Raw genomic sequence first — 24630 nt, 5'->3', positions numbered from 1 at the left:
CATCTCCCAACCAACAACCAACCATGGTTTCAGGAAGGTTCTGAGCCCTTCCTACAGCCTTTCCACCATCACTCCTTCCCTCATGGCCACTGGCCTCCCTTAGGCCTATCTAGGTCTCATGTCTTTATTATTTACTTCCCAGGCCTCTGGGGACAGGCCTCCAAGGTATGTGACCAGGCAGCTAAAGGTCACTGCACTCAGCATCACCTGCCATCACCTGCCACCGTGCATTGTGCGTGCAAGCCAGCATTTCTCACGCTCTGGTGTTTGCCCCACAACTCACCCAAGGCCAGGCACAAGGAAGGACGCCTTCAACCAGCAAGTCCCAACCCCAGGGAGCCAAAGGCAGCTGTGCAGTTAACTCTGGAGCCATAAAAAGAGACCAAAGAGCTTGGGATCCACCTGCCTTTATTTAAGAGGCCCACCATGTTGAGCCAAGAGTCCATGCCCACTGGCCCGCATAGGGCAGGCTTTTAGTGCTATTTTTTTCCATCAGCCATTTGTTCTTCTACCCACCACTCAAGATTCGCTTCTTCAGGGCCACCCCTGCCCCCCAACACAAAATAATCAATCCCACAAATAACCCGAAGTCAAATGTCATACAATAAGCCCTGAGCAGGGAGCTGTCCATATACTCTCCTGCTTGGTTTGTTAAGAAAAGTTGCATAAGAACATTTCACTTATTAAAATAATTTCTGTAAACTCTTTCGGAATAGTAAAATTCATTTTCCTTGTGTGAGGAGCATTTCAAGTGGGAGTAACTTTTATTTCAAGGCACCATAAAACGATTGTCTCTCTAAGAACCACGTGTAGAAACTGTAAAATTAAAAACAAAAAAGTCTGCCTGGGGATCAAGGCCATGGGGAATGTGGGAAACACACCTTCATCAAGGCCACTGTGTTCAAAGGACACACGGGACAGGACCCGACATCACTACTGTAACTGATGACTTTGGAACAGACCCCTCTGGTGAGGTCTCCAAACCTCAGAGAGATGAATCAAATCAACACTTACAATGAAGAGGCAGTGGGGCGGGAGGGGACCCACAAATCCAAGAGAACACATAAAACTCGTAAAGCCGGCAGCATTGGCTTGCATCCTCTCCTCCCTCCCTCCTCAGCCCGCTCACTTCTCCTCCTCCTCCTCCTCCTCGCTCTGGTGGGCCTTCCTCTGCAGCGTGGACGTCAGCTTGCTCTGCAAAATGGCCGCCAGTTTTTTGGATGTCTTTTTGAGGAAGGCGCTGCCCGGGTGGGCACTGTTCACGTGCAGGTACAGGTCCTCCTGGGTGGGGCCCGTGTACCCGCAGTCCTCGCAGACGTACAGCTTGTCCCGGCGTTGCTTGTAGGCGTACTGCTGCTGCACCCCGTGGATCTTCTTCAGGTGGGACTCCAAGGAGCAGCGCTGGGTGAAGGCCTTGTTGCAGACGTCACATTTGTAGGGGCGGATGCCTGAAGGGATGAGGGACAGACACATCACTGGGCTCGTCCCAGCCGAGACAGGGCCTCCCAACCATGAAGGAGGCTGTTCCAAATCATCACAACCAAGGATTCAGGGGATATGATTAAAGAGGGAGACAAAATTGTCTATGGAGGATCGTAACATCCGCACAAGCAAGACTAACAAAAATGGATGCAGAACGTAGCAGACAACCAAACCAAACCAAAAAAAAAAAAAAAAAAAAAAAACCCACCTCCTGGCTCTGGGAGGACTTTCTTTCTTCCCACGTTTATGCCTCAATGTTTTAATTTTATAATAGGCGAAGTCAATTTTTTTTTTTCTATGTTAGTTTGGGTTTTTCCAGACACAGGCCCTGAGACAAGGATGCCAGGGCAAGTAGCTTCTATGAGAGTTGATCCCAATACGCAACAATGAATGAGACAGAAAAGGGAAGGTGGGGTTTGGGAGGGTGGGGTTCAAGCCACTTACCGCTGGGGGCAATCCCGTTGAGATTTTGCCCACCCCCTCCAGCAAGGAAAGCCTCAGGCCGAGTTGCCGGTGTGCTCAGAATGGGGCCTCACAATTGACAATTACAAAAATTGTTTCCAAACAAGACCCTGTGCTGGCTGTAGAATCTGGCCACTGTTCGTGGGCCTGGCCTTCTAGGTGGATAGTTCATAAGTACCCTCTATACCAGGGAGCTCAGCCTTCTCAAACATCAGATACAGGCACACCTCGCTTTACTACGCTTTGCTTTATTGCACGTCTCAGATACTGCATTTTTTTTTTTTTTTTTTTTTTTGCAAATTGAAAGTTTGTGGCAAGTCTGTCGGCATCATTTTTCCAACAGCACATGCTCACTTTGTGTCTGTGTCACTTTTTTTTAAATTAAATTCAGTTTTATTGAGATATATTCACATACCATACAATCATCCATGTTTTACAATCAGCTGATCACAGTACCATCATATAGTTGTGTATTCATCACCCCAATCTATTTTTGAACATTTTTCTTACATCAGAAAGAATCAGAATAAGAATAAATAAAATCATCCCTCCATCCCACCTTATTTTTCATTTAGTTTTTGACCCCATTTTTCTACTCATTCATCTCTGTGTCACCTTTTAATTAAAGTATGTCCATTTTTTTTTTAGACATGATGCTATTGCACATGAGTTTTGCAGTATAGTGTAAACTACTTTTTTTATGCACTGGGAAACCAAAAATATTCGTGTGACTCGCTTTACTGTGATATTTGCTTTATTGCAGTGGAATTGAACCCACAATATCTCCAAGGTAGCCTGGACTCACCAGGACCAGGACTCTCCAGGTCAGAATGTCTGATAAAGAAATAAAAGTGCAGATGGGGATGAGGTGGGGGTGGCGGAAATGACTACTTACATGAGTTTGAACAGTGGTTTACAGATTTGCCAGGTCATCAGAATCACCTGGACAGCTTATTAAAATTTTAATCAATTCTTCCTAAGAGTGAGTCAGTGGGTCTGTGGGGCTAGGGTGGGGTGGGGACTGGGAATCTGTATGTTTAACAAACACCCCTGGATTTTCTAATGCTTGCAAGGACTGACTTTCGGGAGCCACCAAATAAGGTTGTAAGATTCTGAATTCTGGGCTTGCCTGAGATCAGGTGACTTAGGGGGCAGAGCGGAGACCCAATCCAACTCCCAATTCAGGGTCACCTATTGTCAGAGGCCACAAGAGTCTCACAATCAAAAAGAAGGCTGGCTCCTGGACCAAAAGGGGGAAGAGTGACGAAGCAAAATAAAGTTTCAGTGGCTGAGAGATTTCAAATGAAGTTGAGAGGTCACTCTGGTGGACACTCTTATGCGCTATATAGGTAACCTTTTTAGGTTTTAATGCATTGGAATAGCTAAAATTAAATACCTGAAACTATCAAACTGCAACCCAGTAGCCTTGGCTCTTGAAGACAATTGTATAACAATGTAGCTTACAAGGGGAAAAAGTGGGATTGTGAAAACCTTGTGGATCGCACTACCTTTATCCAGCGTATGGATGGATGAGTATAAAAATGGGGACAAAAATTAAATGAATAATGGGGGGAATGGGATGTTTAGGGTGTTCTTTTTTACTTATATTGTTTTTCTTTTTGGAGTAATGAAAATGTTCAAACACTGTGGTGATGAATGCACAACTATATGATAGTACTGTGAAAAATTGTACACCGTGGATGACTGTAGGGTATGTGAATATATCTCAATTTTTAAAAATGGGAGAAAAAAAAGAAAAGATTGGGGACCCAGGACAGAAGGGAGCGCGTGAAACCCAAAGTCTCATGCAACAGATTCTAAGGAAATGCCACTTACAGCGTATCAGCAAATTTTATTGAGCATTTGTTGAAGGAAGAATCCCATCCTAAGCACTGCAGGGAAATAAGCGATTTTAAAAAATCATCACAGTGAGGCCCCACTTAGGCTTTAAAGGAGGAGGCCGGGGCTGCAGGAGGGCAGAGCTGCAGAAGCAGCCACATGGGGGAGAATGAAGGTGGCACTGGGAGCCCCTGGGCAGGGAGAGTCCCCACCTCCCCACAGACCCTCTCAGGGCTGGGAGGACGTGAGGCCCCCACCTGGAGGAAACCCTAAAAGCCAGAGACCCGAGGCACTAGGTTTGCAGCTGGGATTAGGAAGCTGTCTTTCTATTTTACATTTTTTTTTTAAATTAACAAGTTGCTTAAATCTAAAAGTAATCTAAAATATAACCGTAATTTTAAGTGAAAAAATGAAAGCTCCCCTTACCATCCCCACATACCTCCCCATTCCCCTGATCCCACTGTCAGTGGCTTCCTGTGAATTATTCAAATTTTCTACAAATCACATATAAATATTAAAAAAGCATATATTTAATCGCTCTGGGTGTGGCCTGAGCAGTAGGGCTTTTAAAAAGCTCCCCAAGAGATTCTAGCGTGCAGCAAAGCATGAGGGCACAGCTCTGGTGGTATCTGCACAGAGGTTTGTCTAAAAGCATAAGCAAGAAGCTCTGACGGCGTGGGGTGGGGGTTCAGTCGGGGGGGAGAGGGAGCTGGTTTCCAGCAGAGAGGGGGTGGATCCCAGGCCCAGACTACAGGAGGGGGTCACCCCCACCCCCGTACTCAATGGGGATGAAGTGCCCAGAGCAGAGCCCAGGACAAGGGGGACGGATGCCCACCCCAGCATGATGTCACAGCCTCACCTTGGTACTCCCATGCAAGGTTGCCCAAGCAAGGACCAACCTTGCTCATAACAGGAAGTGAAAGTGCTGTATGAATATACATGCCAGACATCACTGATCCACTGACGCTCCAAGGAACAGAACCCAGGGCCATTTCCAAACCAGGCATCGTACTTATATAACTGATTATTCTCCCAATATCACTACCCTTGTGAATCATATGCAGACACAGATCAAGGCTCTAGATACCCCTCCACCTACTTTTAATTTTTTTTTATCTGTTTCGTTGGTTACTTTTAGGAATCAGGTCTTAGTTCCATATAATTACTCAAACTGGACTAGCTATTATAATTCTCAAGCTTTCAAAATGGCCTTCCATATGTCATTTCAGCATCACAGATCAGCCCTGGTAACCGAGTCCAAAAATGCTTAACCTCTCTAAGCCACAGTTGCCTCACTTGTAACAGGAGATATAATATTTGTAACCCCCCTCATATGACTGCTTAAGATTAATCAGGATTTTACCTGCAAAGGACCCAGAGAATTGTAAGAACTCTATGGGATACAGTTTTAAGAGCCTACAATCCAGCCAAAAAGAATGCAATTATGTTCTCTTCCTAAACTGGCTGGTGGGCATCTGCGTATTTAGTATTTGTCTTTCAACTGTACATACATGCACTTTTGCATGCATTATTTATTTCACAGGTTTTTTTTAAAACAAGGAATATTTTTTAGAAGGTGGCAGTAGGTGCCTGGGGGAAAGAGGCAGGAGACTTCCTTCACTGTGTGTCCTTTTGGATTTTGTATCATGAGCCTGGATTACCTGGTCCAAAAACATATTTATTTGGGTTATCAAAAGAGTTTCTTCTTTTCAAATTTTCTATTCTCTATACCAAATCAAGCTTCATAGCACACATGCCCAAAGAAAATTTTTTATTATTGGAACTTTCTGCTTGTTTTCCTTGCCAAGGCTCAACTCTTTCTTTATCAAGTTTTATCCAAGCTTGAACTTCATGAAGAATCTGGATTTTTACAGGCCTACTGATGGGTGGGACATTTAGGGCAACCTCCTTGGCAGGCAATTTGGGAGAACCCATGAAAAATTATAATGCATCCACCCTCTGTCCTAGCAATTCCACTTCAGGGAAAACTTACAAAGGTAGGCAAAGGATATACAAGACTGTAAATGCAATGTAAAAAAGAAAAAAAAAAAGTCCCCAAATGGAAACAAGTGTCATCATTTGGGGAAGGGGAATTTGATGGGGTCTAAATATTTGAAATTACATTAGGATCTCACATTAGGAAAAATTCTGACAGCTATTGAGATGAGTGAGGTGTGTCTACCCAAGCAGATATGAAACAATCTTCAAGATATATATTACATGAAAAAAAAAAATTATGCATTAAAAACTTCTGGAAAAAAATTAAATGGTACTTTGCTCTTAGGAGTGGAACTGGGGCTTGGAGTGAGGAGGGAGACTTACATTGTTTTTCTTTTCTTTTTTCCACATATTACTTCCACAGTTAAAAAATAAATTTAAATAAAATTAACAGAATAAACTAAAATAGTGAGGAGGGACCTTTTGATAAATAAAGTGCAGACAGCAACATTCCACAAGAACATGTTCAGTCTGCTAGGGGTGGGGGTTACTTGATTCTTTTTTCTCCAACTGCCCCCACTTCAAAATTCCCCCAATCTACATTTTTCCCCAATCCAGTCAATCTTTCTCTTTAGGCTCCAGACAAAGACATCCTTGTTTTCTGTCTCCAATCAAGATGGGATTTGTTTGCTTTCTCATCCCTCTCATTGTAGCCCCCTAGCCCGAGAGCAGATAAGGCAAAAGGGCATCCCAGGGGGTGGGGCAGCCTGCAGTTTGGGGCAACGACCCCCTCTGACCCCCCTGACCTCACCTGTTCTAAATTCCTCAGCTTCTCTCTTTGGAACTCAGAAAATGTCATGGGCCTTGAGCTGTCTCCTTTATTCCAAATTGAGGTTGTCAAGTTATAACCAAGCGTGGGTTAACTAGCCCCGTGGGCCACACCCCCAACCTCCCCCAAGCCTGAGCTGGGAGCCCCACAGATGTGTGCCCTTCCAGCTGCTGACAGGGGTGCCTTCCATGGCTCACACTTCCTTCTCGATAGCTTTTTATATCGGCTGGAATCGTTAACAGAATAAATAGTCACTGGGCAAATGAGAACGATAAAGTATTTTCAGGAAATGCTGTCCTTGTTATATCTGAAAACAATATCTAGACCAGGCCTGACACATCGGGGCACGCGTTAAATGTGATTCTGCTGTTCCAGCAGGCTCCCAGGTGACGTCCATGCTGCTGGTTCATGGGCCACACTCCAAGGAGTGAGGGTATGAAGCTCTTAGTTATTATCATTTTTACTTTAAAATACAGATCCTCCCACCCACCCAAAAACAACAAATAATTTCCATCAACAGATAACCATTCTTAGGAAGTGTCTCTTAAATTCAATCCAAACATTTAAATAAAGCCAAAAGAATATTCCCTAAAAACAGGCCCATGATGCTTCTCATGGGCTGTGAACTGAAGAGAGGTTCATTTCTTTGAAGCTCACACTGTTGGTGCCCCACTCCCCACAATGGGTTGACAGCTCTGATTTCTCAAGTTGGCGTTAGTGATCCTGCCAACTTCCCTTAAATAATACATAATCCCCTATGTGTGTAGCAGATGCCACTGGTTCCCCACCCAGATCCCCCTTTCTGGGTGAGAACATCCAGACCCCAGCTGTCCTGCATGCACGTTGGCAGCGAACGGCTCTCAGGTGTCTCCTTCTCCCAAGAGAGGCTCTGGGCACTTGACCTCCCAGATGCCTGGGAGGTTCTGCCTGCTCCCCACCCAGTGGAGATGCCAATTTTGACCGAAATGGGCTTAGAGACATCCCTACCACCTGCCTGTACACAGCACAATTCTGTGGTGCCACATCCTTGCTTACTGAGCTCCTTCCTCTACCCAGTCCTGCTTCCCTCCCTCCCTTCCTTCTCCTGAGAGCTTGCCCTCAATAAATCATTTTATACAAATCCCCTTCTCGGAATCTGCTTCTAGACGATTTAGACTTAAAAGCGCCTCCCATTTGTGAGTATGTGTTTTCACAAAGTGTTACGGCATTTTCTCTCTTCCAATCTTCAGACATCATTTGACGAGGACCCACCCCACCCCGAACACACACACACACACACACATACATTTTACTCTTTTCTTCAGTGAAGTTACATCTGAAAAAGAAATTCTAATCTTTTCTTTCATCTGCTTTGATATTAAAGCAAGACATCTTCAGGCCCTGGCTTCCCTGGCTCTCTTCCAAAGATGCTTTCCTCGTGTGGCGAGTCTCGCCTTAGACACCCAGTTCTCTCCATGGTTTCAGGTCTCCCTGACTTCCTACCCCACTGCCCCTGCCCACCTCCTCATTACTGTAGCTGCGATTCTCAAACTAAGGGTCCTGGGATCCCAGATAAGTTTTTAAGTTGGCTGTGGTCTCATTGGACTGTAAACAAACCGAGCCCTTCTAGTAACTGCCTGCCGGCTTTCTGCCGACAGTTCTACTTCCTTGTTTCTGGCCCAAACCCAACATTTACTTGTGATGATCAGTAGCAAAAATCCAACATTCGGATCTCAATAGAAAGCAAGACTGCATCGGCCTTCCCACCAAATTCTTGGTGAGGTCTTTTGGAGCTACGGAGGGTGGCTCAAATGAATCAAATAAATGTCCAAGAACCCCAAACGCTGGCACTTTTTACTGACTGTCTCTTTGACACGGAGCTCAGGGGACGGCAGGGAAGCCAGGAGGCCCAAAGTTGCAATCATTGGCAACTTTTCCTGGCACCTGATTGATTTTCCAGAGGCAAAAAATGTGCCAGAAGAAAGGAGCCAAGGACTTCCTGACAATTTAGCTGGTAGCACACAGGAAAGGGGTCCCTGCTGTGGGGGTGCCTCTGGGTCTGAGCTGGGGAGCGGCAATAATAGTTCATATTTATTAAGCACTTACAATGTGTAAAGCATTTTACAAAGTTGTTCTGTTTGTTTTGCCCTGAAATCTCACAAGCACCACTTGAGGTGATAGGTACTAAAATCACCACACCCATTTTAAAGATGGAAACACTAAGGCCAAAGGATACTTAATTTAGCCAGGGTCACACAGTCACCTACTTAGCAGTCAGTCCCTAATACTTCCTGGTTAATTCTCCATTGTCAATCACAACTGAGACAACTGCAACAGCTCAGCGTTTACTCCAGCTGAAGGTACCCGATGGCCAGGAATCCCCATGAGTCCCCATCACCTTGTCCTAGAGGTCAGGGTTGGGGGAGTGACCAGGGATCATGCTGGGTTCAAGTTGAAGAAACAGTCCATGTCCTCAAGGACATCCTTGTATAGGAGATGAGAAGCTGGGATGCTCTCTGGGACAACAAATGACAAACGACCAAATGAGCGGTCCCCAATTTCCCCCAGACCCTTGGGTCAGTTGTCTACAAGCTCAGATTCACAGCCACCCAGTGGGTCCATCCATAGCCCTCGGGACCCTATACAGCCCTCCATTCTCCAAGCATCCTCCCCACAGCACCCTAAGGTGCAGCCTAGCCATGCACAGGGCAAACTGATTGATTCACTGGTGCTAGAGATTAAAAAGGAAGCCTTCTAACCAGAATGAAAGAAGTATGCACTCTAGGATTCCATTTAGAATAAGTCAAAAAACAGGCAACAGTCATTTATGCTTTTAGAAGTCCCCACAGTGGCTCCCGTTGGAGGGAGAGAGGGAGTGATTTGGGGGGGAGGGATCACAGAGAAGCTTCTGGATGCTGCAAATTTTCTATTCCTTGAGCTGGGTGCTAGTCACATGGCTCTGTTCCCTTCGTAAAATTTCATAAATTTGTTAAGTACGCACTTACGATTTGTGTACTTTCATGGGTATATGCTACATTCGGATGAAAGGTTCACTTCAGACAAAGATTTTAAAAGGAAAAAAGAAAAGAAAACTTTTAGGATCCCAGTCCACTCCCTAAGGTGAAGGACAGTCATCCCAGGGCAGGAGGTAGCTCATGGCCAGTACTCAGATTAAGAACAATATATAAAGGAAATCTGAATACAGAGGATCTAAGAAGGGCTCTGTGGTGGAAGAGGGGGGTGGTAGTGGGGGGTCAGGAGCTGGGAGCCCTATCTGGAAGGAGGAGTGGACAGTTACCCACCCCTACCTAAACACCAGGGGAAACCCTAAACTCTGAAAGGGCTTAAAGGGTCAGGGGAACTATAGCAAATTTTATGAGTCTATAGGGAGGGTGGGAGGTAGGCTATTTGAGATTTAATGGGTTTGGATGAAATGGGATGGGATGGGATGGGGTGGGTAGGGTTGGGATGAGTTGGGCTGGGATGGGGTGGGTTGGGATGACTTGGGGTGAGGTGGGATAAGTTGGGATGGGTTGAGGTGGGTTGGAATGGGTTGGGATGGGTAGGGATGGGTTGGGATGAGTTGGGATGGGTAGGGATGGGGTGGGATGTGATGGGGTGGGTTGGGATGGGTTGGGATAGGATGGGGTAGGTTGGGATATGATGGGATGGGATGGGATGGGGATTTGAAGATGCGACCCAGGGGCTTTACAGGAAGCCCATCAAGGTGAGAAGTTTGGATTTCATCCTGCTTAGAGTAGGAGGAGTTTTGGAACAGGGATCACAGAAATCTTAGATTTCTCCTCAAGGGATCACTCTAGAAAAGGTGTGGAATGTGGGCCTCAAGAGAAGAATCCTGCGGACCCAATGTTTCTGAGATAAAACTAATGAGGCTTGTGACTAATCAGGAGGACCTGGAGAAAGGACTCTCTGTGAAATGGAGCCAATGAGTACCTAAATCCACACTCTAAAAGTAGGGAAACTGGGGAAGGTTCAAGGGGATGGAAAGGTTTGCCCTCCAGGCTCAGGTGGGGGTCTGAAGTCAGCTCCAAGTGAGCCTAGTGTTTTCTCTTCTTTTGATCTTCAGCAGGAACAGGATACTATTCTAAGCCAGGCCTACATCCCAAGAAAGGAGCATAAAATACCACCAGTGGAAGCACAAGAAGCACCTCCCACCAGTCAGCTGGGACCAAGTGCTGAAGTATGATACCACCCAGCATTCGTCTCATGCTTCCCAATTCTCAGAAAACTTCCAGCTACCGATATGTTCTGAGCCTCACTAGAACTTCTATAGTTATCCCCATTTCACAGGGGTAAAAACGGAGGCTGAGAGAAGGCGGCTTGCCCGGCCCCAGGTGACACAGCTGTCAGGTGGCAGAGTTAGGAGGCGAACCCAGATGAGCTGGTCCCAAATGCCCTGCCCTGGATCTTTCCAGAAACACTTCACTGCTGCACACTCCTGATATGGTTCCACGGCCAGAAAGGAACAGGAGCTCTTGGCCGTTATCAGAAAGCGAAGGGTGCACCCCCTTCCTCACCTGTATGCGTGCGGACGTGCCTCTTCAGGTCAAAGGTGTCATTGAAGCCCTTGCCGCAGAAGGTGCACAGGTGCCTCTTCACCTGGCTGTGGCACTTGAGGTGGCGGTTGAGCATGCGCTGCAGCCGGAAGCCCTTGCCGCAGAGGTCGCAGCTGTGCACCACCGAGTCACTGCACGTGCCTGTGGTGAACTGGAAGGCAGCGAGAGGCCGTGAGCAGGCTGGGGGCACGACCACCCCCACCCCCCAAACTCCAAGCAGGTGTTGGCTCTGGGGAAGCTGAAACAATGCCTGGCACTTCCTCCCGATTCTCACCCTCCCCTTCTTCCTTGCAACACACCTTGGATATTTGGCTGGACACATGCCCCGCCCCCTCCTCGTGAGTGACCATGTGACTCCACCCAGCCAATGAGACGTAAATCTCCTTGAGCGTGAGAGGCGGCGCCATGCTTCCTTCACTCCTTCCTGCTGGCTGGAGCTCCGACAGCCATCGTGGACCAGAATGGAAGAGACTTGGTCCTTGATGACTTCACGGAGCCTGATGTAGATAGTCCCCAAAGAGAACCAGAAGAAATTCCTTCCTCCCTGTACTGGCTTCCTGCTCCATCCATCAGGAGGTAGAGACTATGTCCTCTTTCCCTTGACCCTGGGCAGGGCTTGGGACAGCTTGGAACAAAAGCAGCAAGGAGGCCCCAGTTGTAGGACTAGGCTTTAAGGGACCTTGCAAATTCTACCTCCTCCCTCTTGGAAGCCAGTCGCCAAGCCAAAGTCCAACTACCCCAAGCCCAAGGCAGCCATGTGCGGACAGAGAGGGGTTACACAGGCAGGGTTACTGGGGTGCGGATAGAGCAGTAAAAAAATCACTGAACCTTCCCACCCAGCCCAGTGCTGCCACCAGCGGAGTAAGTGACCTCAGCCATAATTCTGTGATGAAAAAATACCAGATCTGATATATTCAAAGGTTTCCTAGTTACCAAATCAGAGTCTTTAGAAAACTGACCCAGTTGCTTGGCCAAAATTCTGTTCATCAAGAGGCCAAAAAAAGAATTTTCACACAAGCTTCAAAGAAGAGTCGGTCCTTTCCTGGCTTATCACTCTCCCACCTCCAATATCCACCCCTCCTTTTTGTCCACTTTGCGTTGTTCACTCCTTGAAGACCAAGTTCGGTGGCTGCCTCCCTGGTGCAGCCTCCTCTAGCAACTGCTGCCCAGGCCCAAAATGCACTCAGTACCCCTTGGACCCATGCCTTGTCAGACTCAAATATGCACCCAAATCACCTGGGGATCCTGCTAAAAGCAGAGTCTGATTTGGGAGGGCTGGGGTGGGGCCTGAGAGTCTGCATTTCTAGCAAGCTCCCAGGTGATGCCTTCACTACTGTTCCACGGACCTCACCTTGAGACGTGATGCTTTAGAGTGCTCACCCTCACACGGCTCAGTACTTTACTACATGTCATTCCAGAAGGTCCCATCACACTGCAAGTGTTTCCTGAGAGTCACCTGGTCTCCCAGCTCCCCTGAGGACAGTCAGCATGTATGAATTCCCATTCCTATCCCCCTACCCCCATGTGCCCCAAGCCCAGCCCCAGGGCCAATGCTTGGTCAGTGTGTGTCTTTGGTTGATGGTTGGATGGTTGGTTGATTACAAGTGGCAAAATGCAAAGAGACTCAAGGCCCCAGACAGGGCTTTCCAGTCAGCCTCCTCTACCAAGTTCACTCCCACTTACTGAGAGCTTACTTTGTCTCAGCTAACACTGAGGAGAGCCTGATCTGTGTCAGTCCCTGTGCCAAGAGCTGGAGGCTTGTCCCCAAGAATCCGACATCATCTAGTGGGGCAGCAGGCAGACAAGTCTACGGGCCGTTGACATCTAAGAAGCCCAGGGTGCAGTGTGGATGGCATCTGGGAAGGGCACCTGCTCCAGATGTGCAGGGAGAGGAAGAGCCTTCCAGAGGAAGTGAGCTCCTCAGCAAAAGATGAGGAGGAAGAGAAGGGGGATGGCAAAGAACATTCCAGGAAAGGGTGGTGGGAAACAGGGGAACTGTATGTGGTTCATCATGATTAGCCTGGACCTGCGGGAGCAGTGAATAAAGAGAGCTGTGGTAGTAGAGACGGGCAGAGTCCCCCAAAGGAGTCTACCTTGGGAGCCCCAATGGAGTCTGGACTCTACTCAGAGAGCAAGTTGGGGGAGAGCACTGGAAAATAAATGAGGACAGCACAAAGGTTGAGTTTGATGACTCAGTTGGGTGTTCACCCTGGGCCCTCAGCTCTCTCACATCTTAGAACTGCAGCTGCCCCCCCTCTGCCCTGCAGCCCCTGAAGGGGTGGAGCCTGGCCCTCAGCCTGAGGAACCTCATTTTTTACCCTAGGCTCTTCGCACCACCAGAAGAGGTCATGGTCTCCTCTTTGTCCGGCAGGTCTCCCCTCTCTGTCGTCTCCTCCCTTGAAGGGATATGGGAGCACTAAATATGGCTCAGGTCTCAGCAAACTAATTACCCTGAGTTTCCCAAGTCCAAGTCTATACAGGATAAAGACCATTTGGGAGTAGTGTGGGGATAATGAGATAGAACATAGACAACTGACCCTGACAATTCCAGTAGAGGAGTGGGCCAATTAAAAGTGGGTAGACCTGAGTACCTCTTTGTTGCTCAGATGTGGCCCTCTCTCTCTCTAACTGAGCCACCTTGGCAGGTGAACTCACTGCCCTCCCCCCTACGTGGGACCCGCCTCCCAGGGGTGTAAATCTCCCTGGCAACGCAGGATATGACTCCCGGGGATGAATCTGGACCCGGCATCGTGGGATTGAGAATATCTTCTTGACCAAAAGGGGGATGCAAAATGAGACAAAATACTTTCAGTGGCTGAGAGATTTCAAGTGGAGTCGAGAGGTCACTCTGGTGGACATTCTTATGCACTATATAGATAACACCTCTTAGGTTTTAATGTATTCGAATAGCTAGAAGTAAATAACTGAAACTACCAAACTCCAACCCAGTGGTCTGGACTCCTGAAGGTGATTGTATAATAATGTAGATTACAAGGGGTGACAGTGTGATTGTGAAAACCTTGCGGATCACACCCCCTTTGTCTAGTGTGCGGATGGATGGGTAGAAAAGTGGAGACAAAAACTAAATGACAAATAGGGTGGGATGGGGGGGATGGTTTGGGTATTCCTTTTTTACTATTATTTTTTATTCTTATTCTGATTCTTTCTGATGTAAGGAAGGTGTTCAGAAATAGATTGTGGTGATGAATGCATAACTATGTGATCGAACTGTGAAGAGTCGATTGTACACCATGGATGATTGTATGATATGTGAATATATTTCAATAAAACTGAATTTAAAAAAAAATGGCAAAAAGAAAAAAGTGGGTAGAAAGCTAGAACTACCTTCCAGAAGCCCTACAGAATGTGCCTAAGAAATCCCAACCACAGTTCCAACCTGAACTCTTGTTCACTTTAAATCCTTTTTTTAAATGCCAATTGTTAAAAATGTTCTGCCTGTACTATGGATACCTTCCATTACAGTCCAGAATGCAAAGTTCAAATCACTGGCATTATTTTCTTTGAAGAGGGAAATCTTAAAGGGCAGTGGGAGATCAGTAACAGCTGAAGGCAGTGTGGGGCCAACAGATCAACTGACTAAGATACAGAAAGTGTTCTAAAGCAGGGGAGGAAACAAGGAGAGTGTTTGTGTGTGGTTTGGAGGCCAAGGGCTCCCCATAACCAGGGTGACCCTTCCTCTGGTCTTCTTAGAGAAAAAGTGGAAATTCTGCAAGTATCCCTCAACAGAGGCAATTTTTCATTTCTCTGTGTTCACATACATCCCCATTTCACAGCACGGAAAACTGAGCTACCCAAAAGTGGTTCATTCGGGAAATTCACCCCATGGAGCACCCTCCAATCCATGAAGCACTGCCCATCCCTCTATGACCAATCCAGACACCAAGCATTAACAAATCATATTCCAAGCGAGCCCAATTCTCAAGAGAAGATATAAAGCTCATTAAGTGGCCAAAGGTCAGGGCTGATGAAGCTAGCTTCCCAGTAAGGAAGGTGTATATGTAGAGTAAATTCCTAAACATGAGATTTACCCCACAGAGGGAGTCTGTTCCTTGAAATCTGGTCTGTAAAAGCAAGTCGGGAAACTATTATATCCACCAATAAGGATTTAGGGCATCAATTGCCAGCCACAGGAAATGGCCCACTTTGGACATCCAGCCGACTTAAGCTTCCCTCCAAAGGCTCCCGCCCCAGCTGCCATCTGACTGCAACCCCAGGCACAAACCACCCAGCAGAGCCCAGTCAACTCACAGAACTGGAAGAGATCATGATAAACTGCTTTAAACTTCTAAATTGGGAATGGTTTGTAAAGCAGCAGCAGAAAACCAGAATGGCAATAAACATATCCCATCCGTCATTCTCTCCAGGACACCAAGTCTCCCACATTTCTGAATATTCTCTTCCAGGATAGGCTGCAATGATACGGAAAACAAGTCTCTGGTTCCTGGAATGACACCCCATGGGCCAGAAGATGGGCTTGCCCTCCTCAGGTCACATGGCTGCTCCCTGGGACATTTTCATTATGTTTACACGGGTTTAAACCTGACAGCCCTCCTTCAAAAAGTTCAATATAGGGTTAACCAATCTTACCTTGTCAATCTACTCTAAAAGTGGTAGATCAAACTGAGTTACAATCAACCATCTGAGTGATGGCAGCACAACACTGTAAATGTCATCAGCACCGTGAATTGGACGCTTAAAAAATTATTAAAATGGCAAATTTTACATTATGTATATATTTGACCACACTAAATTAAAAAAAAAAAATTGGTCATCCTAGTTGAAAAAATGATGGTGGCATAGAGAGACAAACAAGAAATGGTGAAGGATCAAATAAAAATCTAGACCCATCTGATGTGGGATGTCCTTTAACATCCCCGGACCTCAATTTCCCCACATGTAAAACAATACAATGGTATTTGATGAGCTCTTCAGCAATATAAGAAGCTAAGAGCAGGGACTTGTTTGCAAGCTTCCTAAGTTGAAATCCTGCTAGGTTGTGTGACCTAGACAAGTAACTTTCCCTCTCTAAGCCTTAAAATTCATCATCTGTAAAATGTGGATCACGATATTTGCCTTTTAGGGTTGTTAAGAAATTAAGTAAGCAAAGCTACTTAATGAATCCTAATTATTGTAGTTAAACCAGCTCCAAAACTTCTTAAAAAAAAAAAAAAAGATAATTGGTCAAAATCCCTGGTTTCTCGATTTGGTTTTTCAATTTTTAACTCTCCAATGGAAGAAAAAGGAACTAACTTTCAGTGTGAGCCACCTCCCTTATCCGCAACTCTGAATTCCAAAAAGCTCTGAAAACCAAAATTTTCTTCTATCTTACTTGGTGGTAAAACCTGACTTGAGCTGACGTGAAGCTGTGTGCAGACTCTATCCCTCCTAACATAAATGCTCATCCATTCTGACACAGAAATTATTGATGTGTTTAATTACAGGGTACCCCTGCAAACCTGCTGGGAATGGTATTTACACCACGCTACCTTCCGAAAAATTTTAATAGTGTGACCCTGAATCGGAAATGAACCCTTTCCAAAGGCTTGTTAATGGAGTAGGGAAACTGCCACGGATGGGAGATGATGCCCGCCAAGAGACTGATTCAGGGTGGGGAAGAGGAAGAGAGAGCAATTCTCCAACCCCAGAGCTTGCCGCTTTCCTGCTCGCCTGCTCAGTCGTCCTGTTTTCTGCAGGATCTCAGCTTTCATTAAAAAAAAAACCAAAACAGGCAAAGTTCCCCTCTAGCTCTTCTTCTAAAAAGCAGGCCTCAGCAGCAAAAACAAACCAATCATTGTGTCACGGAGGCTGAAAATTTCAGGTGCGTCCAGGGAGGCAGGGCCTTCGGCTGACCCTGTGACCAGCTTCAAAGGTGGCTCAGGTCACTTACCTGTCAAGCTTCTCAAGGGAAAACAAAACAAAACAAAAATACCCTTCCTTTTTTGTTGATGTGTCCACGAGACAAGTTCATTAAATTAATGGTCCCATTTCCTGTGGGAGGAGATTGCGTGTCCCAAGCTGCATTCCGGAGGCTCCTTCGACCAGATGTCCCCTGAGACATTTGCTATGTATAGGTGCTCAAAACATCTAAGGATATTTCCTCGATTCCTTTGGGATTCAGATTCCCCCTTCCGGTGCCATGTACAATTTCCCTAGGCTTCACGACACCACTGTACGGAAGATTGGAGAACTTTCTCAAATGCAGGCATGATGACGGGGATATATCCTTATAACCCAGAAGAAACTGAGGCTCAGAGCCCAGAAGAAACCGAGGATCAGAGTGATATAACCTGCCTGGGGCCACATGACATAGTCTGTTTGCAAAATTTGCACCTACACTTGTCACAGAGCAGGTCCACAAGGTCTGGGCATATGGGGTGGGGATGGACCTTGTCATCTGTCTCATACCTATAGCTTCAGCCTCCTTCATGTCACAGTCAACACCGAGGGACAATGATAGAAGAATATGGATCCATGGGTTGGGCTCTACCACAAACTCAAGGACGCTTCCCTGGGCTTTGCCTTTCTCACCTTGAAAATGAGAGGAATGTGCCACATAAGCTTTAATGGTCCATATAGTGAATCCTATGGATGGATACCCTCGACATCTGTTCCTAGTCCTCTGGTGGATCTTCCTGTACTGCAGAGGCTGGAAAGCTAGAAACTACATTTCCCAGAGCCCTTTGCAGTGGGGTTTGAGGTGTGATGTAGGTTCCATCAATCACATGCAATCTCAGGAGATTTGAATTTGAGTTAATTGAGCAGAGGTGGGTGGGTGCGAGACAACTGTTTTACAGCGTGGCGGAGGCATCGAAATGCAGGAGCACGCAGCCATGGAGGCAGCAGCTTCCTGATTGGGCAGAAGCCACAGCACCCTGGGTGGCCCATTCTGCAGTGTGGCTTTGGGAGTCATTCCTGGATGCCCAGCCTGGTCTTTCCTTAGCCCATTTTGTACCCTGTAATCAAAGTTCTCCACTTAAACTAGCTACAATGGATCCTGTTGTCTGCAACTAAACCACTTCCAACAATAAAAACCCACTTCACCTATATTCAAACTAAAAACTGGTGCAGTTAACACTTATATTGTTCCCCTATTCCTCCTTTTCTCCCTTCTTAATTAATTTAACATTTAGGGAGCATCCATTCCAAGCATTTTCCCAGATCTCCATTTTCTTCTCACTTCCTGTGTTTTCCTCCAAATGCTGTCACCTCTATCTCGGAACTGTTGACTCCCTCCTTCCTGCCTGTATTTTTGTTCTATGTTAACTTATGTTCTCCTAGGATCCAGGCACTACTGAGCAGGGTGCTGGGGATATACACACATGTGGAATTGCTCCCTGGGTTTGGTGGGTCTAGAGTAGAGAAGGAATCTGGCCAGCCAAACGTGCAGCCAGGAAGAGGGCCATTAAATTACCAGTGGGGGTGGGGGAAGGGGACTCCGATTCTGTCTCAGAAGTGAGGACAAGAGACAAGGAGTTAGGGATGGAGCTTACCTTCTTTTCTAAGTGTTAAATGGATGGGTTTTAAAAAACTGATATCCGTCATTCACAGTGACACGTAAATGGTTATCACTGGAGAATTCTGGTGAACTGATTATCTTGAAAACTGGATAAGTAAAAGGACCGAATCTAGCATTATTCTGCCTTTCCTAAATGTACTGTCCCAATGGGAAAACAAATAGCAGACGCGGGTAAGTGTCTCTATGTGTCAACTAATCAACGAAGGACAGAATTAGAATATCACTTTTTTGCAACCTCTAATAAACCCAAATATTTAGGCAATGAGTGCAAACAGCTAGCATTACAAAAAGAGAGGCAACCAAACATTATGTGCCTCTTGATGGAACAACACCTCCACCTGTGGCATACTCCAGCCAAAAATAAATCTCAACAAGCCGCTAGAGTAGCATTGTCCAACAGAACTTGCTGCAACGCTTGAAATGTCCTATTCTGTACTGTCCAGTGCAGCGGCCACCAGCCAGCCACACACAGCTATTGAGCACCTGAAATGTCGCTAGTGTGAGAAGGGGCTTAAATTTTACTTCATTGCAATTAATTTAAATAGCCACATGTGACTAGTAGCTACCATATTTACCAAATTACACAATGCAGCTACAGGTCCAACTACCTATTTAGAGAAAACATGGGGAGGGGGGTACTGAGGAACCCTACATACCACAGTGATGCAACCAGCAAAATCCAGACTCTTGGAAACTCTGCAAGACAAATTACCCATTTTTTTCCAACAAATAAATAGTATGGGCATAAAAAGACATGGAGGGAAATATATATAAATTAAGAGACCTGAAAGAAACATCAACCGATTACAATGTATGGATATGATTAAACAAACTGAAAAAAAGATAAATGGGGGCAGTTAGCAATTTGAACACAATTGTTGATGTGGTGGGATCATGGGTTGTGGTCCTTCTCATTTAGAGGCACATTCTGAGATATTGATGGGCAAGAGAGTAAGATGGCTGAGATTTGCTTCAGAATCCCATGTGAAGGGTGTGGGTGGGACAGGACTAGCCATGGTTTCATGGTTGTTGATGGTTGTTGGGGCTGGTGATGGGCACATACTTCTCTGCCTTCTGAATTCTCCACAGTAAAAAATTATGGGGAAAAAAAAAGACTATTCTACCTTTGCAAGTTGGTACCACGGAAAGACTCAGGCTAGAGAGCCAGGCAAAAAGCCACGAATGCTTCTGAGTTATTCTAGATGCAATTCATTTTGGAACAGGATGAACGAGAAGACGGATTAACATCCTGCTAGTCCCATCAGCCATTCTGAGTCAGGAATGAATCAATATTAGTCAACTAACTGATTTAACTTCAGCATTGCTTTGTTCCTGATAAACCTGCCAGAGATAGTGGCCCATCGGTGTTTCTTGGGTTTATTTCCTCCACAGCTGAAGACCTGCAAACGGGTCCAGCAGTCTTTGGTATAAAGTGACTCAAAATGAACTGGCATGAACACTTTCTGGGATGCACATAATCCCTTCATCCCGATCTGTTCTGTAAATTATAGAATCCTGAGCAGTTAAGAATTCACAAGCTGCCCCCAGGTACAATCATAAGGCAGATAACCTGGGGAAGCCACATTTCTTAATTTGCACCTCAACTCCTTCACAAATCCATTTATCAGTGCAATAAGGCTGGAGAATCCTTGCCTCGATTGCAGGCAACAAAAGGTTGAACGTTAACAAAACTCGCCATTCATCAATAGGAATAATTAATTTCCTATCAGGTACAGCTAATTTCCTATCGGGCAGTTTGTTCATGCACAGAAGTGCTGAACGTTTTGCAACCATTATCTCCTTTAATCTGCACACTTCTGGGAGGTCAATTCTATTCTTTCCCCATTTTACAGATCAGGGAATTGAGGCTCAGAGTAGATATTGTACTGCAGCTGGTAAAAGAACCCAACTGAGGTTGACCTTCTCAGAAACCTTTCGGACCCCTCCTCTACCCACACCGGAGCAAACACCCTTCTCAGCTCATCCCCTTTATCATCTTACCCTGTTGGGCTTAGGTTTCCAGCACCTAGCCTTGACTTCAGCTCCCAGAGCTCCCAGTCCTTTCCTTATTCAAACTGTGGGCTTGGCCCACAAGCCCTAAGGCTGGCGTCTACCCCCTTCTCCACAGGCTTCAAATCCACATCTTTAGAAACAGTCCCCCACCCCACCCCCATTTACATCTTTGCCTTTGCTTCTGTTTTAGCATTCATTGTTCTCTTATAGATTTTCATATTTTCATCTCCCCACCAACCCAAATAACAACAGCTATAGCTACTGGGTGCATCCCACCCTTAACTCAGTTATCCTCACAGGTCTGCATAGGTATCCTTATTATCCCTGCTTTCAAGATAAGGAAACCAAGGCCCGAGGACTTAGCAACTTGCCCAAGGTCACACAGCTAAGAAGTGATAAAGCCAGAGCCTAGATGTTTAACCGCTACTGCCAGAGGGTTCCTTCTGGAACGACAGGGTGGGGCCGGTTTCGTCTCCCACTGCCTGGCATGCAATGCCTTGCACACAGCTAGCACTGCGTAATGCTAGGTGGAAAACTCGACTCTCTCTGCAGGGTGCTAGCCCAAACCTGCCCTTCCTCTGGTCCCAAGAGCCACTGCCCATTGAGTGTCTTCGGGTTATTCGAAATAAATCATTAAAACAATGCATCATGTAGGGACCTCATCCTTGGGTGGTTTCCCTCCTCTTTTAGTTGAGAAACTAATTCTTAGAGAAACTCCCAGTGAACTCAGCAAGCCTTGCAAAGAACTCCAGGGTTATGCAACGTGCTAAGTCACGGGCAATTTGGCCAGTCATCTGAAAACCACCACTACCACAAAGGCAGAAGAGGGGAAATGTTTTGATAGGTTCGCAGACTTGGGGCATCTCAGTGTCAAGATGTCTCGTATTTTGTGGGAGGAGGCAGGGATGGAGTAGGAACCTGAACACCCTCAGTAAACAAACAGACACTCGTGGGAAAACCAGAGAGAAGGTGCCCTGTTAACGGTTCAGAGCAAACTCCGAACCCCACCCCCCACCTCTGCAAGGCAGCAAATAGGCATGTGATCATGAATGCAAAACTGGTTTGGTTATTTATTCCCTTAATCCAGGGCTCCAAAGAATCCACAGGCACTAGGAACTGTGTCCCAGAGAGTGGACTGGGGAAGGAGATCTCCTCAAATGTTGGATCTTTCTCCTCTGCCACTTTCTCTCCAGGGAAATCTGGGAAACTGGGGGAAAGAGGGGCAAACTGGCCCCAGTGGCACCCAAAAACAATGTTGCAATTGTCCTTACAGCCTGAGGATAAACATGCAAGTAAAACACTTGGTAGAATTTCCTGGAGGGCAGAGCTGCCAGCCTCAGGCGAACTGTCTCCTACTTAACCCCACCTGGCCCAGAAAGCCTCAGGCCAGCCGACTTTGAACTCAGCAACGCACTAACACTCAACAGAATGTCAGCACCAAGTCGGAAGCACCCTTGAAAGCCGTCTCTCTTTGGGATTCCAGCTGCAGCCCCTAGCCTCGATTCATAACCAAATGCGCCCCAGCCCACCTCAGCCAGGCCCCTGGAACCAGGAATACAGGAATATGCATAAGGGAGGTTGGGCCTCTGTCAGGAAAAGTACCGGCGGCTTTCCCAACCCACCACAAACGCTCCAGTTCCCCAAACCTGGGCACCAGGGCCGAGAAACCGCCCTGGAGCGCGCCGGAATTATCGCCCACGCAGGGGGCCTTGATTGAGCACGGGGTGGTGCCACCGGCCACCAGGCTAGGCACCGGGTCACGTGACTCATAAAACACTATCCGCTGTTTCCGACTGGCTGTGAGTCAGAGGGATGGGATTCCTTATTCTTGGGGGGATAGCGGATGCTTCTCAGCAGGCGATCAGGAAAGCTCTACCCGGGAAAACGCAGACGCGCGTCTCGATAAGATGTTGTATACAATTCTAGAAGACCCGGGGCGGGGGAGAGGACGGACCAAGCGCGGCAATAGAAAGGAGCCGACACCCCAACACACTGCGTAGGGTTGCAGTTGAACCCTTCTATCCAACTATTTAATTCAAAAGATTTCAGAAAAACGACAAATCTTAAGTGCCAGGCCTCCCGTCTAACCAGCACTCCATAACTGGCGCTGGGAATAGCTGTTAGTGTAAAAGAGGCCCACTGTGTGCCAAACTGCCGCCACTTTCTCCAGGACGCAGAAAAGGTGATGAAACGGACCGGGTGTGAAACCCTCAGAATCCACATGGCACTAGGAACCGCGTCCCAGAGAGTGGAATTCCTGAGAAGCCTGGGTCCCTCTTTTCTGAACCCAGGCGGCCTGGTTATTCTTCAGGCCTTGCGCGTATAATGAACTGCTGGAGAGGATCCTGAGCCTTTTAGGCAGCTCCAGAAGCCACACTCAACGTTTGGAGGAGCCATCCCGGCGGCCAGCCCTGGCGCGGGGAGCCAGCGGTCCCGCGCAGCAGCGCCGGCGGCTTCCCAGCGGGCGGGAGGACGCGCCAGGCGCCCTGGCTGCTGCCCAGGGGCAGGTGCAGGAGCGGCACCGCGGGCGCGCCCAGGGCGCGGGGGCCCTGGTGCGCGGGCGGGCGCGGTAGGGAGGGGCGCGGGCCCCGGTAGCCCGACGCCAGGGCGTGGTGCAGGTGGCGGCGGGGGCTAAGTCTGCACGGTACCTTGATTTTCGACCTGGCGGCCGGGCGCTGCTTCGCCGCCAGGTGTCCACCAGGGCCCTCGGCGTCGCGGAGCTCCGAGGCTTCGCGCTCAGGGGCGCGCGGGGACGAACTGCTCTCGGCGCCTCCGGGCTCTCCGGCAGTGCTGCTGCTGCCGCCGCTGCTGCTCCCGCCATCGCTACGACAGTCCTCGGGGGGTTCCTGGAGCAGACGGCCCAGGCCCACTGCGGAGGGAGGGGCCGCGCCCGCAGACACACGCGCGCGCGCGCACACACACACACACACACACACACACACACCGGCGTCAGACCCGGGCGCCCGCAGCAGTTTGACCTGCGGGCGGTGCCGCAGCCGCTCCGCCCCTGCTCTGGCACTTCGCCAAGTGGGTAACGCCGCGGGGGTGGGCGATCAAGACCCAGCTCCGCCTCCCAAGCGCGCTCGGCGTGCTAGGGGTCCGCTCCTCGGCCCCATCCCCCGCGGCCACAAGGAATTGGGGTCCATACGTGGGGGACCCCGCTAGCCAAGTTTCCTCTCCCCACCTAGCCCCAGGGGGATTGAGGGTACTTGGGTATCCCCCATAAGGAATTGGGGGCGTGGCCCCCCTGGGCTTCATTGCCCCCTCTGAAGTCAGCTCGGTCCATGCTGCAGTCAACGGTCCCGCCGCCGGGCAATTAGAGGCACCCACTAGGGGGAAGGGGATGGCCGGCGTGCGGGATTTTGTAGCATCTCGCTCCCCGCCCCAAAATGGCTCTGGGTCCTCCCCCGCCCGCAGACCCCCGCTGCCCCTCCCTGCAGCAAGGGGTATTGGGAGGGGGGCAGCCCAAACCCCGCCAGGGAGCTGAGGAGAGCGGGCCACCCCTTCCCCCACCCGGGAGCCCCGCGCCCAGGCCCGGCCCCCGCGCGGCGCTCACCTGGGATGTAGGTGTCTGCCCTTTCCTCATCCGGGAGCTCATCCCAGCTGCGGATCGAGACCCCCGGGCTCCTCCTCTTCACCAGGAAGACTTTGGGCATGGTGGGGCCCCGTTCCCCGACCGCGGCCCCCTCCTTCCCGCTGCTCCCCGCTAGGGGCGGCGGCGGCGGCTCAGATCACGGCTCCCCGAGGCCAGAGCCCACCTTCCCGCCTCGCCAGTCCTCTCCCTCCACCTCCCGGCACGCGCGGCGACTCTGAGCCTTCAGGCTCCGCGACACCTAGGCGTTAAATCGCTGCTGAGACCTCGGCGGGGAAAAAGTTTCATACGGTGGAATAGAAAAGGCACCAGGAAACTTGGGAGCGAGCATGCGCCCTGCAACATAACGGTGTCAACAAGCTCGCTACCTGTCCGACCGGTT

General features: G+C 48.2%; 1 protein-coding gene across 1 annotated transcript; it reads right to left on the bottom strand.

Annotated features, from left to right (window-relative positions):
* Window positions 1–391: 391 nt before the first annotated feature.
* Window positions 392–24553, bottom strand: OVOL2 (ovo like zinc finger 2). The gene is made up of 4 exons (XM_037812357.1): window positions 24213–24553; window positions 23305–23525; window positions 11068–11257; window positions 392–1448 (listed from the first exon to the last, which is right to left on the bottom strand). The coding sequence occupies exons 1-4, from the start codon at window positions 24310–24312 to the stop codon at window positions 1126–1128; spliced, it is 834 nt and encodes a 277-aa protein (XP_037668285.1). The 5' UTR covers window positions 24313–24553; the 3' UTR covers window positions 392–1125.
* Between the last annotated feature and the right edge of the window lie 77 nt (window positions 24554–24630).

Source organism: Choloepus didactylus, chromosome 19 (genome assembly GCF_015220235.1).
Source record: "Choloepus didactylus isolate mChoDid1 chromosome 19, mChoDid1.pri, whole genome shotgun sequence".
NCBI lineage: Eukaryota > Metazoa > Chordata > Mammalia > Pilosa > Megalonychidae > Choloepus > Choloepus didactylus.
The sequence above is the reverse complement of the archived record's forward strand: the minus strand, read 5'-3'. Positions and strand labels throughout refer to the sequence as shown.